The sequence below is a fragment of the Muscardinus avellanarius genome (assembly GCF_963383645.1).
Source record: "Muscardinus avellanarius genome assembly, chromosome: 4".
NCBI classification, from domain to species: domain Eukaryota; kingdom Metazoa; phylum Chordata; class Mammalia; order Rodentia; family Gliridae; genus Muscardinus; species Muscardinus avellanarius.
This window is the reverse complement of record NC_137789.1, coordinates 126,964,002-126,984,857: the sequence shown is the minus strand read 5'-3', so window position 1 is coordinate 126,984,857 and position 20,856 is coordinate 126,964,002. Positions and strand designations below refer to the sequence as shown.

The window sequence follows — 20,856 nt, the reverse complement described above, 5'->3', positions numbered from 1 at the left end:
TGTTTCTTTGCCAAAAGTGGCTTTTTCTAAGTAATTAACAAGCATTAGTTTTATAAGATATCTGACAAGTATTTTCTCACAACTGGCTTGTCTTAATAGCAGCTCAGTTCTTCAGGGTCAAGTCCTAGTATGAAAATGCTGTTTTGTGTATCCTCTTCTACCCAAGAAAAAGAAGAAACTAAATCAAAGGCAACTATATTGTAAGAAGTAATCCCCTAATAAGAGTTAGTGTTGGAATTGCTGCTTTCACTCCAATGACCTATAGAAATTTTTCATAAGACATTAAATCTTTAGCCTTTTTGCTGAGACTCTGGTATTTCTCAGATTATTTATTTGTTAAAATAATTTATTGTACATGAAAGGGCGAACTAAATTTTGAGAGAATCATAAAAGTTAAAGATGAATTATAGTTAAATTCAAAGGTAATTTAATTGCATTGGTGAGTCATTCAAAATATTTTTTTCAAAATGTGTTTTAAATATAATACATTTAAAAAAAACTATCTTTTAAACAGGAGACTCTGATGATGAAGAAAGTGCTTCAGAATCTGAGCTCTGGAAGGGTCCACTGCCAGAGACAGATGAAAAATCACAGTAAGTGCTGACATTTGTACAGGCCCTGTGAATCAGTTAGATAGCTAATGTCCACAACCATTCTTGGTAATGTTTAATAAGAGAGGCTTCACATCAAGGAGGTCTCTTTAATGCCAAGGACTACCTAGCTGGTAAGAAGAGAGTTTATTTCCAGCCATTGTTTGTGGCCATAAACAGCCAACATGGCCGGCTTCCTCCTGGTAAACAGGCCTTTCATATCTCATCTGAACAGTTAAGCCTCTGGTCCTTGCTTGGATTCCTTCAGAGAGGGCTCTTAGTAGCTTGCAGGTAAGTCTGGTTCCTGTTGTCATAGACCCATGTTAAGGAGCTCCATTTGGTGCATAAGTATACTTAACCCCCAAAAGACAGAGAACTTAGTGCACTCAGTGTTCATTGCCGTGAGGTGGAAAAGGGAACACTGTTTGGGTCTGGGCTGGTATGTTTGCCACTCTTGCCAAATACTTGGCTATTCACCATTTGAATTTTATCTGTTGAAACAAGATAAATACCTAAATTTTTACATTAAACATAGAGTTGTAAAAAATTAAATTGAATACCTAAATGTAAGTGCGTGTGAGTATCATGCTAACTTAAAGGCAGCATATGGAGAATTCCAAATTACAGGTGATTTCTTAATCAACTGCATTTGATTGCATAATTTTTTTCTTTATATTTGAATGTAGTTGTGATGGCTTTATGCATTCTCAATTATTTAAAGCCAAATGATGGAGTCCTAAGGTGAATATCTGACCTAAAAGACTGTTTAATACTTATTATTCATCTTGATTCCCTGTTCCTAGAAGAAGAAAAGCAACTGCTATTCATTTTATTCTTATGACAACTCTTAAGAGAGAGGATAAATTATCTTCACAGAGTGAAGTAACTTGCTGGACTCATTGCTCTGCAGCTCAAAAGCCTGCGCTCTTTCCATGGGCTTATGCTGCCCCCCCCCCCCACCGACTTTTACTCAGGACTTTATACTTTTCATAGTATTTTATACATTGTTATCTTATTTAATATCCCTTTCAGAGTTCTAGTGTATTCTTTGTTTTAGATAGAACCTTACTGCTACAAATCCATAAATATTTGCTGTTCTCCGAATAATAAACTACAGCAGCCTAAGCGTATCTTCCCCGTTCCTTGGAGTAAAGACTTGTATATTTCCTTAAAAAAAAATTCTCTTTTATTCATTTCTTGAGCAGACTATAGTTTGAAATGATAATGATCTGAGAAGATATAATGTAAACCAAAAAAGTAAAGAGAACCAATGACATTCCACTTAAGCAAACTTTTAGGTAACACATTTTGGGAGAGATGCCAACATGTAAATTATTTTAATTTAATCAATCTGAATATAGTTTTTAGATTATTCTAGAAACTAGGAATTATTTTATGGTTGAATCATGGAAATTATTGATATATAAAACAATTAGCTAGTACATTTAATTAAAATATTTTATTTGTATTAATCTCATGTAAAGTGTCAGCTAATAATTTTTTGTTATAGTCATTGATTTTAATCAATATGTATCCTTTTAATTTTAAATAGGGAAGAAGAATTTGATGAGTATTTTCAAGATTTGTTTCTGTGAGATGGAAGAAAGCAAGCCTGCATTCCTTAATGTGACTCTGAAATTTCATAAAAGTTTTTTTCTACAGTTGAAGCTTGAGTGGTTTATCCTTGGAAATAAAAATCCAGCCATTCCCGGGATGTTTGATACTTTGGAAGTTTATCAGGTGTGTTAGAAACACTTTTCATTTCCTTGTCAGTTGTTTATCTGCAGTTCTGTTTCATCCATGGCTCCTTAAAATACAATATACTATTTTAAATGACATTTAAACATAAAATGATTAGCCGGGCGTGGTGACGCACGCTTGTAATCCCAGCACTTGGGAGGTTGAGGCAGGAGGATCGCACAGGTTCGAAGCCAGCCTCAGCTACTTAGTGAGACCCTGTTTCCAAATAAAGTATAAAAATAGGTCTGGGAGTATAGCCTGGAGATAAAAAAGCCCTTGGGTTCCACCCCCAGTACCAATAAATAAATAAATAACATGGAATCATTGGCATTAAACTGCAATATAAGTAATTAAGTGTCTTTGTGTGTGTGTGTGTCTGTGTCTGTGTGTGTGTATGTGTGTGTGTTACTGAGGATTGAACCCAGGGGCATTCTAAACCCCCATCTCTATTTTATTTTTATTTTGAAACAGGAGCTCGCTGGGTTGATGAATCTCACTATTTGCCAGTGCTGTCCTCAAACCTGCAATCCTCATGTCTCAGCCTCTCAAGAACTGGGATTACAGGTGTGGGCCACCCTGCCCAGCTTAGTGTCTTATTTTAAAATGGTTAGTATCAGAGACTTTTCTAAAATAGTTGTTATTCATTAATCCACAAATATTCATCAGGTTTCTGTTATGTATGAAACACTGTTCACTGTCTAGGAAATAGTATGCAATCATTTCTGTACTTGGGTCAGAAAATATATTTATGTGGTACTGGGGATTGAACTCAGAGGCATTCTGCCTTTGAGCTATCCCAGCTTGATTTTATTTCTTATTTGGAAACAGGGTCTTACTAGGTTGATGAGAGTTTCACTGCTTGCTGAGGCTGTCCTTGAACCTGTGATCCTCCTGTCTCAGCCTCCCAAGTACTGGGATTACAGGTGTGTGCCACCACACCTGGCTACTAGGGGTAATATTTTTAAGGAGTATTTGTAAAGCCTTCCAAGATGATGAGTTTAAACATTAGTTTTCCTGCATACCTGTCACAAACTTTGCCTCACTGTGGTCAGCGGCAGTCAGAGGACCCTAGGTCTGGAAGGCTTGAAGTTACACTTTCTTGCACTTGCTCCGAAGCAAAGTTCATGTATTTGGAGACCTTCAATGGCCTCACATCGCACCCTCAATTCAGTTTCTGGTGACTAAGAAGGGGAAGTTGTTTGAGCTGATTTGATGTTTAGGAGTCAAAATTTAAAAGTAATTTTAAAAGGGACAGAGTTACTGTGTGGTTCCTAAATTAATAATCCTGGAAGCAGACTCTCAAAATCATTTTAAGTATGGACATAAGAGCACAGGCGCTGCTTGCCCATAGTGATGCTTTAGTCACTCCCCATTCACACCTGTTTGTTGTAACATCTACTCACAGCACCATCCATTCATAGCAGGGTCCACCGTGGGTCAGGCATTATTCTGGATGCTAAGATAAAGTTGTGAGACAAAAATCTTCCTCATGAACTTTACATTCTAATGTGAGCGAAAAAGTCTCTGACTTGTGAAGGTATAATCAATGATGATTTATTTCACGGCTGCTCAGAATTGAAATTATGTATAACAAGATACAGATTAAGTTCATATATCTTCAATGTATTATAATTTAGATTTTTTACAAATTGTGGCAAAGTAAATGGCATTTGTTGTTGTTCTCTAATTTTGTATGTGACTCTAGATAAATAAAAGAAGAAATCTTAAATTTCTTGGCTATCCAGACATTTAGCATGTAGTAGATGTAGTTGGTTATCCATAGTTTTTCTTGACAACTTAGTATTTAGACCGCCTGGTAGATAGTTTAGTAATCATTTTAAAGAAGTGATCTCATTGAAGTCTTTCCAGATTGATTTTATAATGAAATTCTTAGATAATCAAAAACAAGTTTCTTAATAATGCTAAATATTTATTAACTGATTTAATTTATATTAGGATTACCCAGATAGTGTCTTATAAGTGGATAATTCTTTAGAATAGTTATGAATATTAAAATATTCCCCATTGTAAATAGCAGTTACTGATTTTAAGACTTCAAATTAGGGGCTATATAATAAGTTATATTTTATAAGCTACTAAGAATGGTGTGATTTTCTTTTTATTTATGATTTTTAACTGCCTTTAAGACATATTTACAAAGAGAGATACCAAATAGTAACAAATGTCTCCACATTACTTTGGTTTTTATTGTGGTCCTGGGAATTGAACCCAGGGTTCTTGCACATGGGAGGCAAATGCTCTCTCACTAACTACGTCCCCTGGTGTGGTCTCCATCGTTCTGTTATCAAGAGTAAAAAAGTAAGGAGATGATAACCATTTCAGATGGAATAATACTTGATATCCTTTTGCCTTTGTTTCCTGAATTTACAGGTATTACACTAGTTCTAAAATGTAAATGCTCTTAAATTAAGACAAGTTGAAAGATTTTTAGTTTAGGAAGTGTTTAAGGTATGAATCACAGTTACTGAATGTTCTGAGATGAATACCCCCCACACTACCACCAGTCATTTGTTGAGGTCCTAGGCCCCAGTTCCACATACTGAGGAGGGTGGTTAATGAGCTAATTAAGATTAAATTGAGGTTATATGAGTGGGCCTAAATCTAGTAGCACTGGTCTCCTTTTAAGAAGAGGAAGCTAAACTGGATGTGGTGGCGCACGCTTGTAATCCCAGCGCTTGGGAGGCTGAGACAGGAGGATTGCACAGGTTCAAAGTCAGCCTCAGCTACTTAGTGAGGCTCTCAGCAACTTAGTGAGACCCTGTTTCCAAATAAAATATAAAATAGGTCTGGGGGTGTGGCCCAGAGGTAAAAGGCCCCTGGGTTCCATCCCCAGTACCACCAAAAAGAAAAGAAAAAAAAGAAGAAGAAGAGGAGAAGGAAACTAGGACACAGAGGGACAACCATATGTGAAAACACAGGAAAAAATAGCCACCTACAAGCCAGGCTGAGGGGCCTCACGAGAAACCAGCCCTGCCAGCACTGTGACCTTGTGCTTCTGGGTTCTGGCATCCAAAATTGTGAGAAAGTCTTTGTTCTGACAGCCTTAGCAAACAAATAGAGTTAATAACATTTAAAATGTTTGTGACTAGTTTCAGAATGACATATTTTTTAATTTAAAATAAATCGGCACCAAAAATGCACCTCTTATCTAATTTTGCGCTTGAGTTAAACTTTATTTTTCTCAGCGTTTTTAGGCCAGCAGTATATATTTTCTTGGGAGTCACAGGATAGTTTTTCTGAAGATCCTCTTACTGTTACTTGATGGCTTGTTGAATGATAATTGCTGAAGTTATTTTAAATTTTTTTCTTTTATTGAAACTAAGATGATATTTGAAATTTAGACCAATTGTCTTATCTTACAACATTAAGCATGTTTTGGACTTTTTGTCATCAATGCCACCTCCCGAGTCTTCAGCAGCTAATAAAAAAAATGAGAAAAGGAGTTAGGGGAAAATTATACTGTAAATACAGTCCTTTTACTCTATTATTCTCTGATTTGCACACATTGTAGTCTAATTGGTAATGTAAACCTGTAGCCTGGGCTAAGGGTTTAGCCACTTAAAACTCACTTTTGTTCATAATTGGTTCATTTAAAAATATATAATCTAATAAGTTGTTAATCTGTCAGTTTCTCCCTGAGACTATGCAGGATGGGAATGAGCTTGATGCACAAAGGTTGATGCCTAGGAATACAAAAGAATGTTCTTAGTACACAAAGAATTCTGTATGTACTAGAAAAAAATCCCAAAATTTTTATACAAATAAAATAGAGATGATCTATATCCAGTATATTGAAGAATAAAATGTCTTTATTCAAGAGCCACTTAAAGGACCAGTTTCTTTATCATAAAATTGAGATAAATGTAAAATTTAATAGTATTAAGAAATACCCTTGCAAGTGTAAGTCACACCTCACCGTTCTCCTGGACCACTCTCCTGACCGGAAGTCGGTGGCCAGGTCTCCGGCTTTGCACACAGCTGCCTGTGCTGCTGGGGTCAGCTGCTCCCTTGGCCTCCTTACTCTTTAGACTCCAGCTATACCAGTTTTCAAATTCTTCAGCTACACTAAGCTGCTTCCCACTTCGGCCTTTTTGCATATTATATTTTTCTCTCCTCCACCACCTTTTCCTTTTTGTTGGAGCCAGCTGACTGGAAACTTCAGCCTAGGCCTCCTTCAGGAAAGCCTTCCTCGTGTCCCACGCACACACCCACCCTCTCCGGAGCCTCGAGGTTAATTATGCACGGATTGCTTAATATCAGGCTTTGCCTCCAGATGGTGAGCTCCTGGAGATAAGGCCCCCAACTTTCTGCAGGGCTTGCTGAAACCAGGGCCTTTTACAGAACAGACATCCTGTGGATACATCAGTGAATGGGATCCAGAGTCAGAACTCTTGCTTTTACTCTGTTGAAAGGTCTCTAACCTTGTTGAGGAAAATATTCTTGGCCTCTATCCATTGTTTAAGTTGCCACCAAGCACAACACAACCATCTCAAATGTATCCCCTTTCCACACATAGCATTTCTTTAGCACTAAAAAATCCTTACAAAACCTGTAGAGTGCTAAGTTTTTAAGACAGCCTTCCACTTTCAAGATGACATTTCAATCTTTTGACAAAATTAATAGTTTGATCCTAAACTTTTTTTTTTCCAGTACTGAGGATTGAACCCAGGGGTATTCTGCCTCCAAGATACACACACAGCCCCAGCCCTATTTTTATTTTTTTATTTTTGAAACAGGATCTCACTGAGTTTCAGAGGGCTTCACTCAGTAGCTGAGGCTGACTGCAAACCTGCGATTCTCCTGTCTCAGCCTCCCAAGTACTGGGATTACAAGCGTGCGCCCCTACACCTGGCTAGATCCTAAGCATTTTAACAGGCTTTCTGCAAATAATGTTAAACCTGGTGAGTGACTACAGGAGCAGAAGTTTCAGGCCAGGAAAAGTAGCATCATGTGGAGGCATTGAGGGAACAAGCGTCTTGGAGTATCCATCAAGTCACTCCACTGGGCTTTCCAGCTTTACCTGTAGCCTTTTTATTATATGGAGAAAATTAATAAGCTCTGAGATGCTAAGCAAATTGTCCAGTGTCTTACAGCTGATGCAGTGTCAGGCTAGAGCTGTATTCTTATCCATTCCTGAATCTACAGACTGTGTGGTTTTCTTCTAGTTCCTACAAATCCAGTGGTCTGCAGAGGATGTCAGGCACCACTTTGTAGAGGGATGAAAACACCTAGCTCCAACCTGTGTTTCAACTAGACTAGACTAGTCAATTCTATCTGGAGATACACGTAAGGCTTTGTTTGGGATGGAGGAGAACCCTGAAAGCCACTAATTAATTTCTCCTCATTATCTGCTGGGAAAGCAGGTTTCCTGCTTGCATTGACTCTGAGTCTGACTGCTCCCCTGGGGCGGAGCTGCAGCAGGTGCCCCTCACCTTCTGCAGCCAAGGTCCCTTCCTCCTGCTTTCTCTCCTCCTCTTCCAGTGCCTTCATCTTCGCATCGTACTCATCGGCCAGGGATTTCCACTCCACCCTGTTGTTCTGAAGGCCATTCAGCATAGGTGTGATTTCTTCGTGAAACCGTGAGAATTCCTGCAGAGAATTTTACACTGGAAGCCACTTGAATCAGACAAAGCTGGTTTTGAGTATTTCTCACATGCGGACAGAGCTGCTAGGCATTCTGCAGTGCTCTGGCTGCGAGGCTGAGCGGCCCTGCTGCCTGCCTGCCTGCCTGCCTGCTAAGTACGTCTGTCCCTGTGGCTCGCAGCTGAGTTCTTGCACATTTTATTCCTCCCTGAATGAGATTAGAGAGTCATGCCTCACACTACAATGGAGAAACAGTGATAGATACTTGTCATTGTTTCCCCCAAGGGTGACTTTTTCACTCTGGTCACGATTTGAAAAAGAAAATTCTCTAGAGCTAAATGATTATACAGCTCATTTGAATAATTGTTTTACTTACCTTATATACAAAAGTACAAACAAAATCAATAAAACCGACTTGAAGTTTAGGTAGCTCATCTTTCTTGTTTCTGTCCATCATTGGCTAGAAAAATAAATAGGTGCTTTTAAGATATTTTTGCTAGAGTTGGGGAACAAAATAGACCAATTTGCACGGACGGATTTTACTGAGTAGTGCACTTTAAGCCAAGGCCTTTACAATTGGTTGTTGCTGCAGCACTGTTCTCTCCAGATCTCCTTGTTCCCAAAATTCATTTGCAACCAGAAGTGCCACCTGCAGAGGAGAAGGCTCGGTTCACTACAGCCACCCAGTAACAGAGGACTTGCGCCCTATTAGCTTGTGTGGCGTTCAGGCGCAGGATTTGCAGCCATTGCTTGAGGTTTATCAAACTATATGCTCTACGTTTTAAGAATATGTATCACATTAAAATGAGAAAGGAGAACTTTTTCTTCCTGTGTCAGTGCTTTAGACGAATTCTTGGAGTGTCTTTGCCATATTAACATTGCACCACTTCTCAGCAGTAAAGTTTAGTTCCATAACACACCATGCCTCAAACTCCAACACGTCCCACCTCCGTTTTTGTCCTACTTACCTGTAAGCATCTAGCACATCTGTGTGTACGTGGGTACACACACACAGATTAGTCCTTCCAGCACTGGGCTGGAAGCTTGAATTGGCTCCCAGCCAATGGCTTTTACTCTTGGAGCCCTGGATTTCCTCTGAAGTACAGGAGGGACCCATGAAGGTAGAGGCCAAGGGAGAGCGAAGCTAAAGTAACTTCGTGTTTCTTTTGTAAATCTATTTTTGTACAAGTTTTTTTATTTTTTCTTTTTGAGGGGAGGAGATGAACTTATTTTTTTAAAAGGGTAGAAATTTTAACAGTGGGGATTTTAGGTAGCTTTTAAGTGATGGAGTGGCTGAACAGAGCTCTGAATAATGCCACAGCAGGTCAGAGGGTGGCCTGGGGCATTAGCGAGAGGCCATTTGGGAGGCTGCCACTAGACGTCTGATCAAAGCCTGGGTCAAGGCATTTGAGGCCATAGCAAGCGAGCCAGAAATGATTTTGAATTGGAGAAGATAATCAAGACCCTAGGTTTCTGCCTTGGGTAATGCAGAAATAAAGAATATAGGAGGAAGAGCAGGCATGTGAGTGTTTGGTAAGGTAAGTGTTTGGCTCTGGACTTGCTGGTGATGGAGTTCAGGGCATGCTGTCCCAAAAGATTTGAAGCTGAAATAATCTGAGAAAACTGCAGAAGCAGGAAGGTGACTCTTCCCCTCCACCCTGAATCAGGTCATAACACCTAGGAAGGATTGCTTGGCTCTTAAAGCCAATCGTAGCACCCTTATTAAGACCCCACACACACATCTGAAGAAGAGAAGTCAATGACGAGTATAAGAAGAGTGTGAATGAACATGCTTTTCTAAACACCCTAGTTACTTTCTAAAGTAACTTCGTGTTTCTTATACTTATGCTTATGCTTATACTTATACTTTTCTTATACTTATGCTTTTATAACACCCTAGCTGGTCACCATCAGCCCACCCCGCCGCTGTCCAGTCCTGTGCCCCAGGACTCCACCCTTCCTCAAGCCAGACACAAAACTCAAAACCTTAACCGTTTTTTCTTTGATACCAGGGATAGAACTTGGGCCTCACCCATTGCTAGACAAGTGCTCTACCACTGAGTAATCCCCTAATTCTTCATTTTCTTATTAAAAAAAAAAAAGGTTATTCTGTTACAAAGAAATTTCTATGCTTCTCTTTTTAATCTGTCTTTTGTTTTAGGGGCCTCAGCCATAAACCTAGGATGGGTGAGAAAAAGGTATTTTTCTCCCTACAATGAGTTCCAATTACTCTACTGATGCAGAACCTATTTATAGTCGAAACAACTACTCAGGAGTACACATTTGTAGTGTTTTGTTTCGGTAAGGAACAATTTGTCCTGGTCTGGTTCTGACTTTCTTCCTTTACTAAAACACTCAGACATGTTCTGAATAAGTTTATATAATCTTTATTGCCTGCTCCGTGAAAAGGAATTTTTTCAAGAAAGCATTTTCTTTTCAAAGTTTCCTGTATTTGCTATATTCTGGGGCCTGATCAGGTGACTCATTGTCTTACTAATGTTTATAATTTGTCAGAATAGAGTCCTGATCCAGACGCTGAGACAGAAGGATTGCGTTTCTCAGAGAGTCTCAGCTACTTAGGCCCTTTGCAACTCAGTGAGACTGTTTCAAAATAAAGAATAAAAAATAGGGCTGGGGATGTAGCTCGGAGTTCCATTCCCAGACCTGAAAAAAAAAAAATAGAATCCTGAGAGTGGTGGGGGAGGGGCAATGCAGCTGGACTTGCCTGACTTTGGACCTCCCAGGGCTTGGTTATAGCAGACAAGTCACACGCAGTCATCATCATTGCCCTTGGGAAGAAAAATAAAAATGTCAAAAGAGAAAGAAATACAGTATACATGCTCACACCAAGTGACGTGCAGTTCTGACAACTCACATGATGACCTCTTTTTTGGTTGGGTCAATGGTCACATACTTGGTGGCCTCCTCTTCTGTTTTCATTTGCTGACAGGCATCTACAATCTTTTGAAACATGGTCCTCTTCCTAAAAAAAAAAGATACAGCTGTGCAACAATTTTGCCATATAAAAGCAGAGGGAAAAAAGTGCCTTAGTATGTGCTCTGCACATCTCCTGTTCCCACTTTCATTGGGATATCCACATAGCCATGTTTAAGGGGCCACAGGATAAGGGAACAGACAATGGCTAACTTTAGCACAGAAAAGGCTGAAGACAAAGCACAAATCATAAAGGGGGGATATAAGTTTGAAGGCATTAAACTAAATTAACCCAGTGGGGTAGAACAGTCTTGTAATCCCAGTACTTGGGAGGATGAGAAGGGGGATCACAGGTTCACAACCAGCCTCAGTAACTTAAACCCTCCACAACTTAATGAGACCCTGTTTCCAAGTAAAAATCAGTTAAATAGGGTTGGGTGTAGCTCAAAGGTAGAATGCCCCTGGGTTCTATCCGTAGTACCACAAACAAAACAAAACAAAAAAACTGTTAGAAAAAAAGAAAAACATAGAGCCGAGCATAGTGGCACACACTTGTAATCCCAGCATTCGGGAGGCTGAGCCCAGAGGATTGTAGTTTGTAGACAGCCTTAGCTACTTAGTGAGGCCCTCCACAACATAGTGAGACCCTGTTTCAAAATAAAGAATAAAAAATAGGGCAGGGGGTGTAGCTCTGAGGTCAAATGCCCCTGGGTTCCATCCATAGACCCACCCAAAAAAATTATATTTCTAAGCCAATAACTGAGCGCTAAATATTTTTCCAGTACACTGGAAAAATGAAGAGGCAAAAAGTTAAGTTATAGCCAGGTGTGGTGACACATGCTTGTAATCCCAGCATTTGGGAGGCTGAGACAGGAGGATCGTGGTTTGCGAAAGCCTTAGCTACTTAGGCCCTTTGCAATTCACTAAGACCCTGTTTCAAAAATAAAGAATAAAAAATAGGGCTGGGGGTGTACCAGGGTAGAATGTCCCTGGGTTCCATCCCCAGTACTGAAAAAAAAAAGTTATAAATGAAAAGAGAGACCATAAGATAAACATAACATGCCACAGACTGTATTAAGATACCACAACAGATTATAACCCCAAGTGCATGGTCTCATTGGTAATCAAAGAAATATAAAATTGAACAAAATATCATTTCATACAGCAGTGGATTAGCAAAGATTCAATATGCTCAGGTCCAGAGTGTATCTGATACAGGTCACTGGGCCTCTTGTGCACTGCTTCTGGGAATGTAAATGGCACAACTACTCAAGAGTACAGTTTCACAAAGTAGCAGACTGGGCTCCCAAAGCCGACATCACTCCCATTTCTAGGTGCGGAGATATACAATGTGACATCATAGGAAATGATGAAAATTTGGAAATAATATAAATGTCCAAAACCTGGTGTGTGGCAGTGCACACCTGTAATCCTAGTACTTGGGAGGTTGAGGCAAAAGGATCCCGACTGGTGGACAGCCTCAGCTACTTAGGCCCTCTGCAACTTAGTGAGACCTTGTTTCAAAATACAAAAGGTTAGCTGGGCCTGGCGCACCCTTGGGAGGCTGAGACGGGAGGAGTGCGCAGGTTCGAAGCCAGCCTCTACTACTGAGTGAGGCTCTCAGAAACTTAGTGAGACCCTGTTTCCAAATAAAGTATAAAATAGGTCTGGGAGGATAGCCTGGAGGTAGAAAAGCCCCTGGGTTCCACCCCTAGTACCAAAAAAATAAATAATAATAATAATAATAATAATAATAATAATAATAATAAATAGGGCTGGGGGTGTAGCTCGAAAGTAGAATGCCCCTGGGTTCCATCCCCAGCACCACACACACACACAAAAAAAAATCCATGCATAAAGAAATGGGTAGATTAATTATATATTCAACAGTCTAGTGCTCTGTACAAGTGAGTACTAGAGTCTATCACATAACGGACTTATCTTTTATTACTAAGAGTAAATGTTTAAAACAGTGTTGAATGAAAAAAGCAAATTGCACAAAGGTGTATATACACACTAACGAAACCATATATGGAAGAATATGAAGCACAAGAAGCCATCAGGAACATGATTGGGAAAGATGAACGCACAGCGTGCGGTCGTGATGTCTCTGGAAGAAGGGAAGGAATTTTCATGGTTGAATAGGGACAGGCTGCTTTAGCTGCATCATTCATCTTTTTCTCCTTAAAAAATTCTGAGGCAAATATGGCAGAACTTAATATTCATTGAATCTCTGCTATGGGCAGTTGTGTATTAACTTTGTAGTGTTCAATTTTCTCTTCATTTATGAACTACTTAATAGTTAAATTTTGAATTAAGAACCGGAAAGACAAAATTGGACAATGCACAAGTCATTGAATATTTAGAAGTTCTATACTTTGCTTACCCGGTTCTAATTAATGTCCACGAAGCAACTGTATATTTCACTTATATGAAAATGTTCAGATACTTGGAGTATTTTCTTCTTGGCAATGTTTTTGTTATAAGTAGGCTTTGCTAAATATACCTCCGTTTTGTGAGTTTGATTCATGTGTGTCAGAATCACCAAGACTATTCAGCTCCCAGATTCTGACAGTATCAAAATTTTGAGCTTGAAACACCAGCCACCAGATTTTAGTACATGGTGAATTCACCAAAACAAAAAAACCCCTGTGATGGTTAGTCTGGATCACCAACTTAATTGGATCATGAAACACCCAAGATTATGTGACTTTGGATATACTGAGATGACTGACTTATGTAATGGCGGATTGACGGGGAAATCCTGCCCTGAATGCAGATAGCACTGTTCTGACAGGTGCGGGACCTGGATCAAAGGAGAAGCCAGGTGAAGGCAGGCGTGGTTCTTCCTGAAGAAAGCACGTCTGATCTCATCTGAGATACTGGCCTCTAACTCTTTGAACTGGAACTTCACCATCGTTTCTCCAGAGTCTACCAGCCTTTTCCATCTTGGACTAGGATTGAATTGGTCTCTCCGTTCTGAGACTCCTGCTTTCAGACCCCTTGACCAGCTGCTGGCTCCTCTGGATCTCCTGATGCAGTCGGGAACTTGGGACTACCCTGCTTCTGTAAACTGATTTGAAAAATCCCCTTTTACCATGTATGTGTCCGGTGAGTTCCGTTCCTCTAGTGAACCCCGACTAGGACAGCCCGGTGTGAGGTGCGTGGCATTACTCTCTGGTAATGCACACACTTCATTGCATAGGCCTCAAATTTCTTCAGATAACAAACAGGAATAAACATGAGGGGCTTAAGGTTTTCTAAATATATTTCCAGATGTCTAGAAAATTCACTATCAGGCATCTATATCAAGGATTTTAGAATTGATATTGCAAATGGAAAACAGATATTGATGTGCATCTACATAAACAAATGCCTTTCAACTTTAATGCAACAGATGATTCGTGGAAGGCAGGACCACACACGGTTCTGTTGTGCAGTTATGTACTTACTTGAAGTATAAAGCCAGATCAGTTGCTATTATTGCAACCTCAAACAAATGAATAACTGTTTCAAACTGCCGCTTATTTAGGTTCTGGAAGATGTTTAAACTCTGTAAGATAAAAAACAAATCCATAATAAAGCACAATCGTTATTTTTTCTTTGGTTTAATGAAGAAACTATGCCTAATGAGAAGAAATCTGAGGTCTTCCAACCTTTTATTGCTTCCTGTTTTTATGGATTAAATAAACCTCCCTGCTGTACTTTAAGTAAGGAAACTTAAACTATTAAGTAGATACTACTAGAAAATAGTCAGGAAGTCAAGGTATATGTTTTAAGAGTAAACAAAGTTGTTTCTTCCAATAAGATCATTTAGAACATAATAACAGATCGAAATGTTGCTTGTATATATTGAGGTAATTTAATAGCAAATTTCTGGGGGATGTCCACTTCTTAGACACTTTTTCATCATCTACCAGGAAATTTTAGAGTGACCATAGAAACCATTGGTCTTTCAAAAACTGCAAAGTACACTAGTACTCATATATGTGTAGGAAAAATAATGAAATCCTCCCATGTTATTCTTAAAATGTTTTCTTGCAATCATATTTTACAGAGACTTAACAGGGCCTCAGAATTATCTAGTCTAGCCCCCTCTGTTTACAGTAGAGGAGAAGAGGCAGCTCGAGGCCACACTGAGGATGTATGGCCTAGTGAATTAGAACTCAGGCCCTTTCCTGGCCCCGGGAGGAGGTGAGAAGCCAGGACAAGAAACCATTGCAGGGCCCACCAGGCTCGACACTAACACACGTGCCTGCCCACTTCTTGAGCTCTTAGGGAGCCCCGCCTCTAGCTACTCAGCGGCCCTTGGGACCGTCTCATCCACGAGCCCCTGCAGCCAGTTTCTCCTTCTTAGACACTCTGCCCCCTCATTTGCTTCTCTCTGGCTGACACCGGGTTCCCTCTGAATTCTGAGTTCCATGAAACTATTCTGCTCTTTCTAGTGCTCGGGAAAACCAGAGTACAAAACTTAAGAATGGTTATTAAAAACCCCAATACTTCCAGCAGGCCAATTCAGTTATTCAGGCTGAAGGACAGATGGGCAGTGGTGTTGCTAAATGAAATAAAGACAAAATCCAGAAAAATTCCACTGAAAAGAAAAAGGCACCAGTATGCCAAACTATCTAAAGATAAAGGTACCATAATGTAGAAAAACAGTGGCCTAAACACCAAATGATAATAGCAAACACTTAGTTCTCAGTATCTACCAGGTTCTAAATGTATTGTGAATACTCTTCATCTCAGGACAAAACACAGCACAGAGGGGTTAAGTAACTTGCTTAAGGTGAAACATGTAGAACAGGGCAGGCCAGTGTCTAAATCCATGCAGGATGCCTCCAGAGTGTGCTCTCGGTCTCTACGCTACCTCTCAACAAGGAGCCCAGAGTCGGTTCCAGGGCTCAATACTTGGTAAGTGTATAATTTCGGACACTGTCATTAACATCTGTGAGTATTTGTGTTCTCAGAGGGAGATGATGACCGCTGCCCTCCCTAGCACTTAATATGTGCTCAAAACAGATCTGGAGGATGTTGACTCAAACGAAACAATCATTAGGAGTGCATTTAGAAAATGCAAATTGCTATAAAACTGAATTATTACTACATCATTACTGTTAGGCCATTTTTTGAGGATGCTCTAGGTTGAAATAGAATTGCAAATCAAAGACCAAGTGTGGCTCTCAGTCCTTCCTGGAAACTGAAATATTAGACAGGAATAATTGGACAAGAACTCAAGTTTTAGATATTCTGCTATGCAATGTATAACTCTTTATGTAAGTCATATAACATTTTCTAGGATGAGAAAATGGTATTTTGCAGAGCATAGGTAAGTAATAGAAAAGAAAACTGTGATTATTTTGTTCAATGAGTTCATAATAGCAGCTCTAGTTTTTTTTATTGACAGAGTAAATCCATGGGTATTAAACACTAGAAATTATAATCAACCAAAATTGTCTTGATTAAAATCAGTTTCTTACTTGGAATGATCCATAACAGCCCCATTAAGCATATCAGTGCAGAATCTCTGAACCCAATCTCCTGGATCAAGTGATTTTTAATTTGGTCTGTATTGGCCAAGGAAAAGAAAAGAAAAGGAAGTGGGGCATTTGTCCTTTTGATCCCGCTTAACCTGCCCCTGATTGGGTATGATGGTGGCCTTCCCTTTGGACTGGTGGTGACCCAGTGGCACATTTACATCAGTAAATCTTTGTCCTTATTTGTTCACTGATGTACGTTGCTGTATTCTAGAAGTAATGTGTATCATGTGATTCAGACATGGACTTTGCAGAGTCAATAAGACTTAAAGCCAATCTTGATAGCTGTACTAGCAAAAAAAAAAAAAAAAGAATCCGGGCATGGTGGTGCACACTTGCAATCCCAGTAGTTTGGAGAATCACAGGTTCCTGGCCAGCCTCAGCTACTTAGTGAGGCCTTCTGCAACTTAGTGAGACCCTGTTTCAAAAATAAAAAATAGGACTGAGGGTGTAGCTCAGAAGTAGAATGCACCTGGCTTCAATCCCCAGTGCTGGGGGAAAAAAAGGAGGCAGAGAATGTGTGAAAGGGCCCTTACAGCACACAAAATCATTTTAGAAGCCACGCAGACTGCTGAATTCAAACACGCAGTCTCTTAAGACAGTCCCTTTTTTCTTGTTAAGCATGTATCTACCAAACATCAGGTTGCTCAGAGTACATAGTATACAACCATTCACCAAATCAATATTTATTATGCAACAATTATTTTACTGTATGTTGCTTCTCTTTGTAAGCCTGGACACTTGTTTTTGTTTGAAAAGTATACATGTGTGTGAAAGAAAAGGCCATAATATAAAGACATAGCGCCGGGTGTGGTGGTGCACGCTTGTAATCCCCACGCTTGGGAGGCAGAGACAGGAGGATCGCGCAGGTTCAAAGCCAGCCACGCGCGCTGGCTTAGGAGACCCTGTTTCCAAATAAAAATGTAAAAATAGGTCTGGGAGTGTAGTCCAGAGGTAGAAGGGCTTCCAGGAACCCCAGTACCACCAAAAAAAAAAAAAATATATATATATATATATATATATATATATGTATATGTATATATATATATATATGTATATGTATATATATATATATATATATGTATATGTATATATATATATATATATATATATATATATATAGAGAGAGAGAGAGAGAGAGAGAGAGGGAGAGGGCGAGAGCGAGCATGGACACATCACAAATGATGGTTCTCACTGTATGACCACACTTATTAAAATACAGAAAATGCAGACTAACCTATAGGGGCTGCACACACTTCAGTGGTCGCCTAGGCTGGGAGAGGAAGGAGAGGTGAATTGTAAGGGGCACAGGCAATCATCTGGCTGAGGGAAATGTCCTGTATCTTGATGGTGGTGGAGGTTTCCCAGGCATATGAAATGGTAAAAACTCATAGAACTATGCACTTTAAAAGGATTCAGTCTATCACGTGTGTGTGTGTGTGTGTGTGTGTGTGTATAAAATACTTCAACAAAGTTGATTTAAAAACATAACTCTGACTTTAAGAAATAGCTTGCAGTGTGATCTTGTTTTCAAAATTGTTTCTCTCCAAGCTCCACAGAGTGACCGCAGTGGAGTTATCAAATGTTAACGATATACCTATTCCTGGGTTATGGGACTTAAAGTGTTGTCTTTTCTTTTTCTATTTGTCTTTGACATTTTCTCTGTTGCTTGAATTTTTATAGTGGGCAGATACAGATTTTACAACTTTTAAGTCACTAATTAGGAAAAAAACAGAAGACTTTTTTTCTAGTTAGTGCCCTAATTAACAGCCCCACCCCACCCCCCAGCACTGTGCCCGCTAAAACAAGATTGGGCAGGGGGGCTGTTCCCTACCGCCTTCCAGCCAGGCCGGCTCAACCGTCTCAGCTGCTTTCACTAGTTCACAAAAAAAGTCTATTTTTGTTCTCCCCTGACTATTAAAATGGTAATAAAAATATGAAATCCATGTAGCACAGCAAGACAGACAGACAGGGCTTTGGTTCCTTCTGAGGGGGGCGCCTGGGTTCGGGGAAGCCTGAAGAACACAGGCTGTTCTGCTCCTCATTTCTACACCCATGACACTCACCAGGGAATGATGCCAAAGCATTCTGGCCTCGCTGAGACTGTACACACAGTCCATGATTTCTTCTTTGCTACTTTTTTGTATAAAATGGAACAGGCCGACAAGGTAAGTATGAAGGAAGAAGTGTAAGTGAAATTATATACCTCATAAAGAGAGGCTCTGAGTAATAACAGGGCTCTGCTATTTATGCTGAGCAATTTGTTTTCTCATTTCTACTGTGAATTTTAGTTTTAAAACTTAAAACTAAGCCAGGCATGGTGGCACATACCTGTAATCCCAGTACTTGAGAGGCTGAGACAGGAGAATCACAGGTTTGCGGCCAGCCTCAGCAACTTAGTGAGGCTCTGTTTCTAAATAAAAAACTAAAATATGGCTGGGGGTATAGCTCAGAGAACACACCTGGGTTCAATCCCCAGTAACCCCCCCAAAAAAAACCCCCAAAAAACCCAGCAACAACAAAAAACTAAAATTTAAGGCTGGGGTTATAGGGTCTGGGATGGAACCCGGGGGCATTCTACCTCCGAGCTACATCCCCAGACCTATTTTTTATTCTTTATTTTGAAACAGGGTCTCACTGAGTTGCAGAGGGCCTCACTAAGTAGCTGAGGCTGTCTGCAAACCGTGATCCTCCTGTCTCAGCCTCCCAAATGCTGGGATTACAAACCACACCCGGCGAAAGTGCCTTTTTTTTTTTTTTTAAAGTGAGCAATTCACTCATAAACAGGCTTGTGTAACTGCATTGCCTAGCGACTCTATTGACAAGGCTTTAAATGTCTGCAATTAGGAGGTGGAATAGCGCTATAGACAGGTCCTTGAAAAGATGGTATGGATTACCAAGAGGTAATAGTCCTTTTTAGAAAGAATAATAAGCCTTTCTATAGCCATCAAAGCCAGTTTAGACTGCAGAATAAATAACATAAAAATTAATATGGGAGACCATAACTCTGTTATAAACTGTCAAAGCTCAGGAGGAAAAACAGATGCCAGGAGCCTTCCAATGTTGAGCACTTAGATGAGTTTGTTAAATGTATGTTGTTTTAATAGGTAAAGTATAATTAAGTGATCGATTATGCCTGACACTGCTCACTGTGGTATCATAGAAACAGTGATATATGCAGAAAATTCTTACTCAGAAACCAAAGGTTGTCCCACAAGCAAAACAGACTCCTAACAAAGGAGGTATGACAATTAAATCTTCCTGAATTGCCTCCAGTCCTACTTTCTTTCACTGTCATAGAACTGATATTACCTATGCTAGGAATGCTACCTCAGGGAGAGAGATTCTGTCAACTCCAGAAAACCTGGTCAGTAAGTGGGAAACGGGGCCCTGGATCAGCATTGTTATAAACCCAAGTGAACATGTGCATACACACACACGCGCGCGCACACACACACACACACACACACACACACACACACACACACAATAAACTGAGGATTCTGAAGCAGCCCAGGTGCCCATGTCTGAGAACCACCATCTAGAAGCACACAGGGTGCTATGGTTGGAATATGGTTTGTCACCCCTGAAACTCATGTTGAAATTCGATGCCGAATGTAAGGGTGTTGAGAAGTGATGAGGTCATTGAGGGGATTAATGCCCTTTGTGGGGGGGGGGTTCGTTTTCACCAAAGTATAAAGCCAAACAGATGTTCGTGTTTGGTCTCTTCCGCACATACACACTCGCCCTTGTACCCTGAGGTCCTCACCAGAAGTTGAGCATAGTACAATCTTGTACTATGCAGCTTCCAGAAGTGTGAGCCCAAAATAAACTTCTATTCTTTATATATATTTCCCAGTGTCTGGTATCTGATATTTTGTTATGGCAACAGAAAACAGACTAAGACCCAATCCTGGTGCTTTGCCAAGAGCGCTATAGATTGAGAAAAGCCACCGCAGGTTTGAATGGGCGTGGCATTGGGTGCTGTAGCGATTGCGATGATTAAACCCACTCAGATCATTTCCTTCTTTCCCCGGTTTCTGCCCAGTCACTCTACAGGATGTTCCCACTTGGCTTGTATGGACCAACTTGGCTTTTCGTTACCTAAAAGAACTTTGTTTTGTGTCTAAACTAGTATATTTTTGTATATTCCTTCTCTGACCCTTTATTAAAGATTATTCCTGAAGGTAAGAAAAGCCCCAACTTCCGGAGGGTGTATTCATCCTAAAGAGTGTATAATTCTAAATAAGTTCTCTGCCTGTGAAAAATAGTGTTTTTCCTCAATCTAATAAGACTTATTTGAGTTGGTGGTATGGAACTTTCTTAAGAAAATGTAATTAGGTTACACCTGCAACTTTCCCACTTGATTATATGACTCTTAAATAAAATTGTTTAAAGGGAGTCGTGGGTGTGGTGGTGCACACTTGTAATCCCAGCATTTGGGAGGCGGAGAC

The 20,856-nt window shown here is 40.0% G+C and overlaps 2 protein-coding genes across 4 annotated transcripts in view; one reads left to right on the top strand and one right to left on the bottom strand.

Annotated features, from left to right (window-relative positions):
- LOC308262053 (protein FRA10AC1) overlaps positions 1–2,185 on the top strand; it is a gene marked incomplete at both ends in the record, with an annotated part of 30,756 nt that extends 28,571 nt beyond the window's left edge. For 2 of the 3 annotated variants that reach the window (XM_080694385.1, XM_080694383.1), the window contains 2 exons: positions 515–593; positions 2,143–2,185. In XM_080694385.1, the coding sequence (XP_080550511.1) occupies positions 515–593; positions 2,143–2,185 (122 nt within the window). The remainder of the gene's footprint in view (positions 1–514; positions 594–2,142) is intronic. The other variant, XM_080694384.1, reaches the window with a different exon arrangement.
- A 3,522-nt stretch (positions 2,186–5,707) lies between these two features.
- The window catches only part of PDE6C (phosphodiesterase 6C), a gene marked incomplete at both ends in the record, with an annotated part of 50,228 nt that continues 35,079 nt past the window's right edge, over positions 5,708–20,856 (bottom strand). Inside the window, 7 exons of the mRNA XM_080693685.1 lie at positions 5,708–5,769; positions 7,784–7,940; positions 8,311–8,394; positions 8,509–8,583; positions 10,660–10,723; positions 10,810–10,917; positions 14,321–14,421. Of these exons, the coding sequence (XP_080549811.1) occupies positions 5,708–5,769; positions 7,784–7,940; positions 8,311–8,394; positions 8,509–8,583; positions 10,660–10,723; positions 10,810–10,917; positions 14,321–14,421 (651 nt within the window). The remainder of the gene's footprint in view (positions 5,770–7,783; positions 7,941–8,310; positions 8,395–8,508; positions 8,584–10,659; positions 10,724–10,809; positions 10,918–14,320; positions 14,422–20,856) is intronic.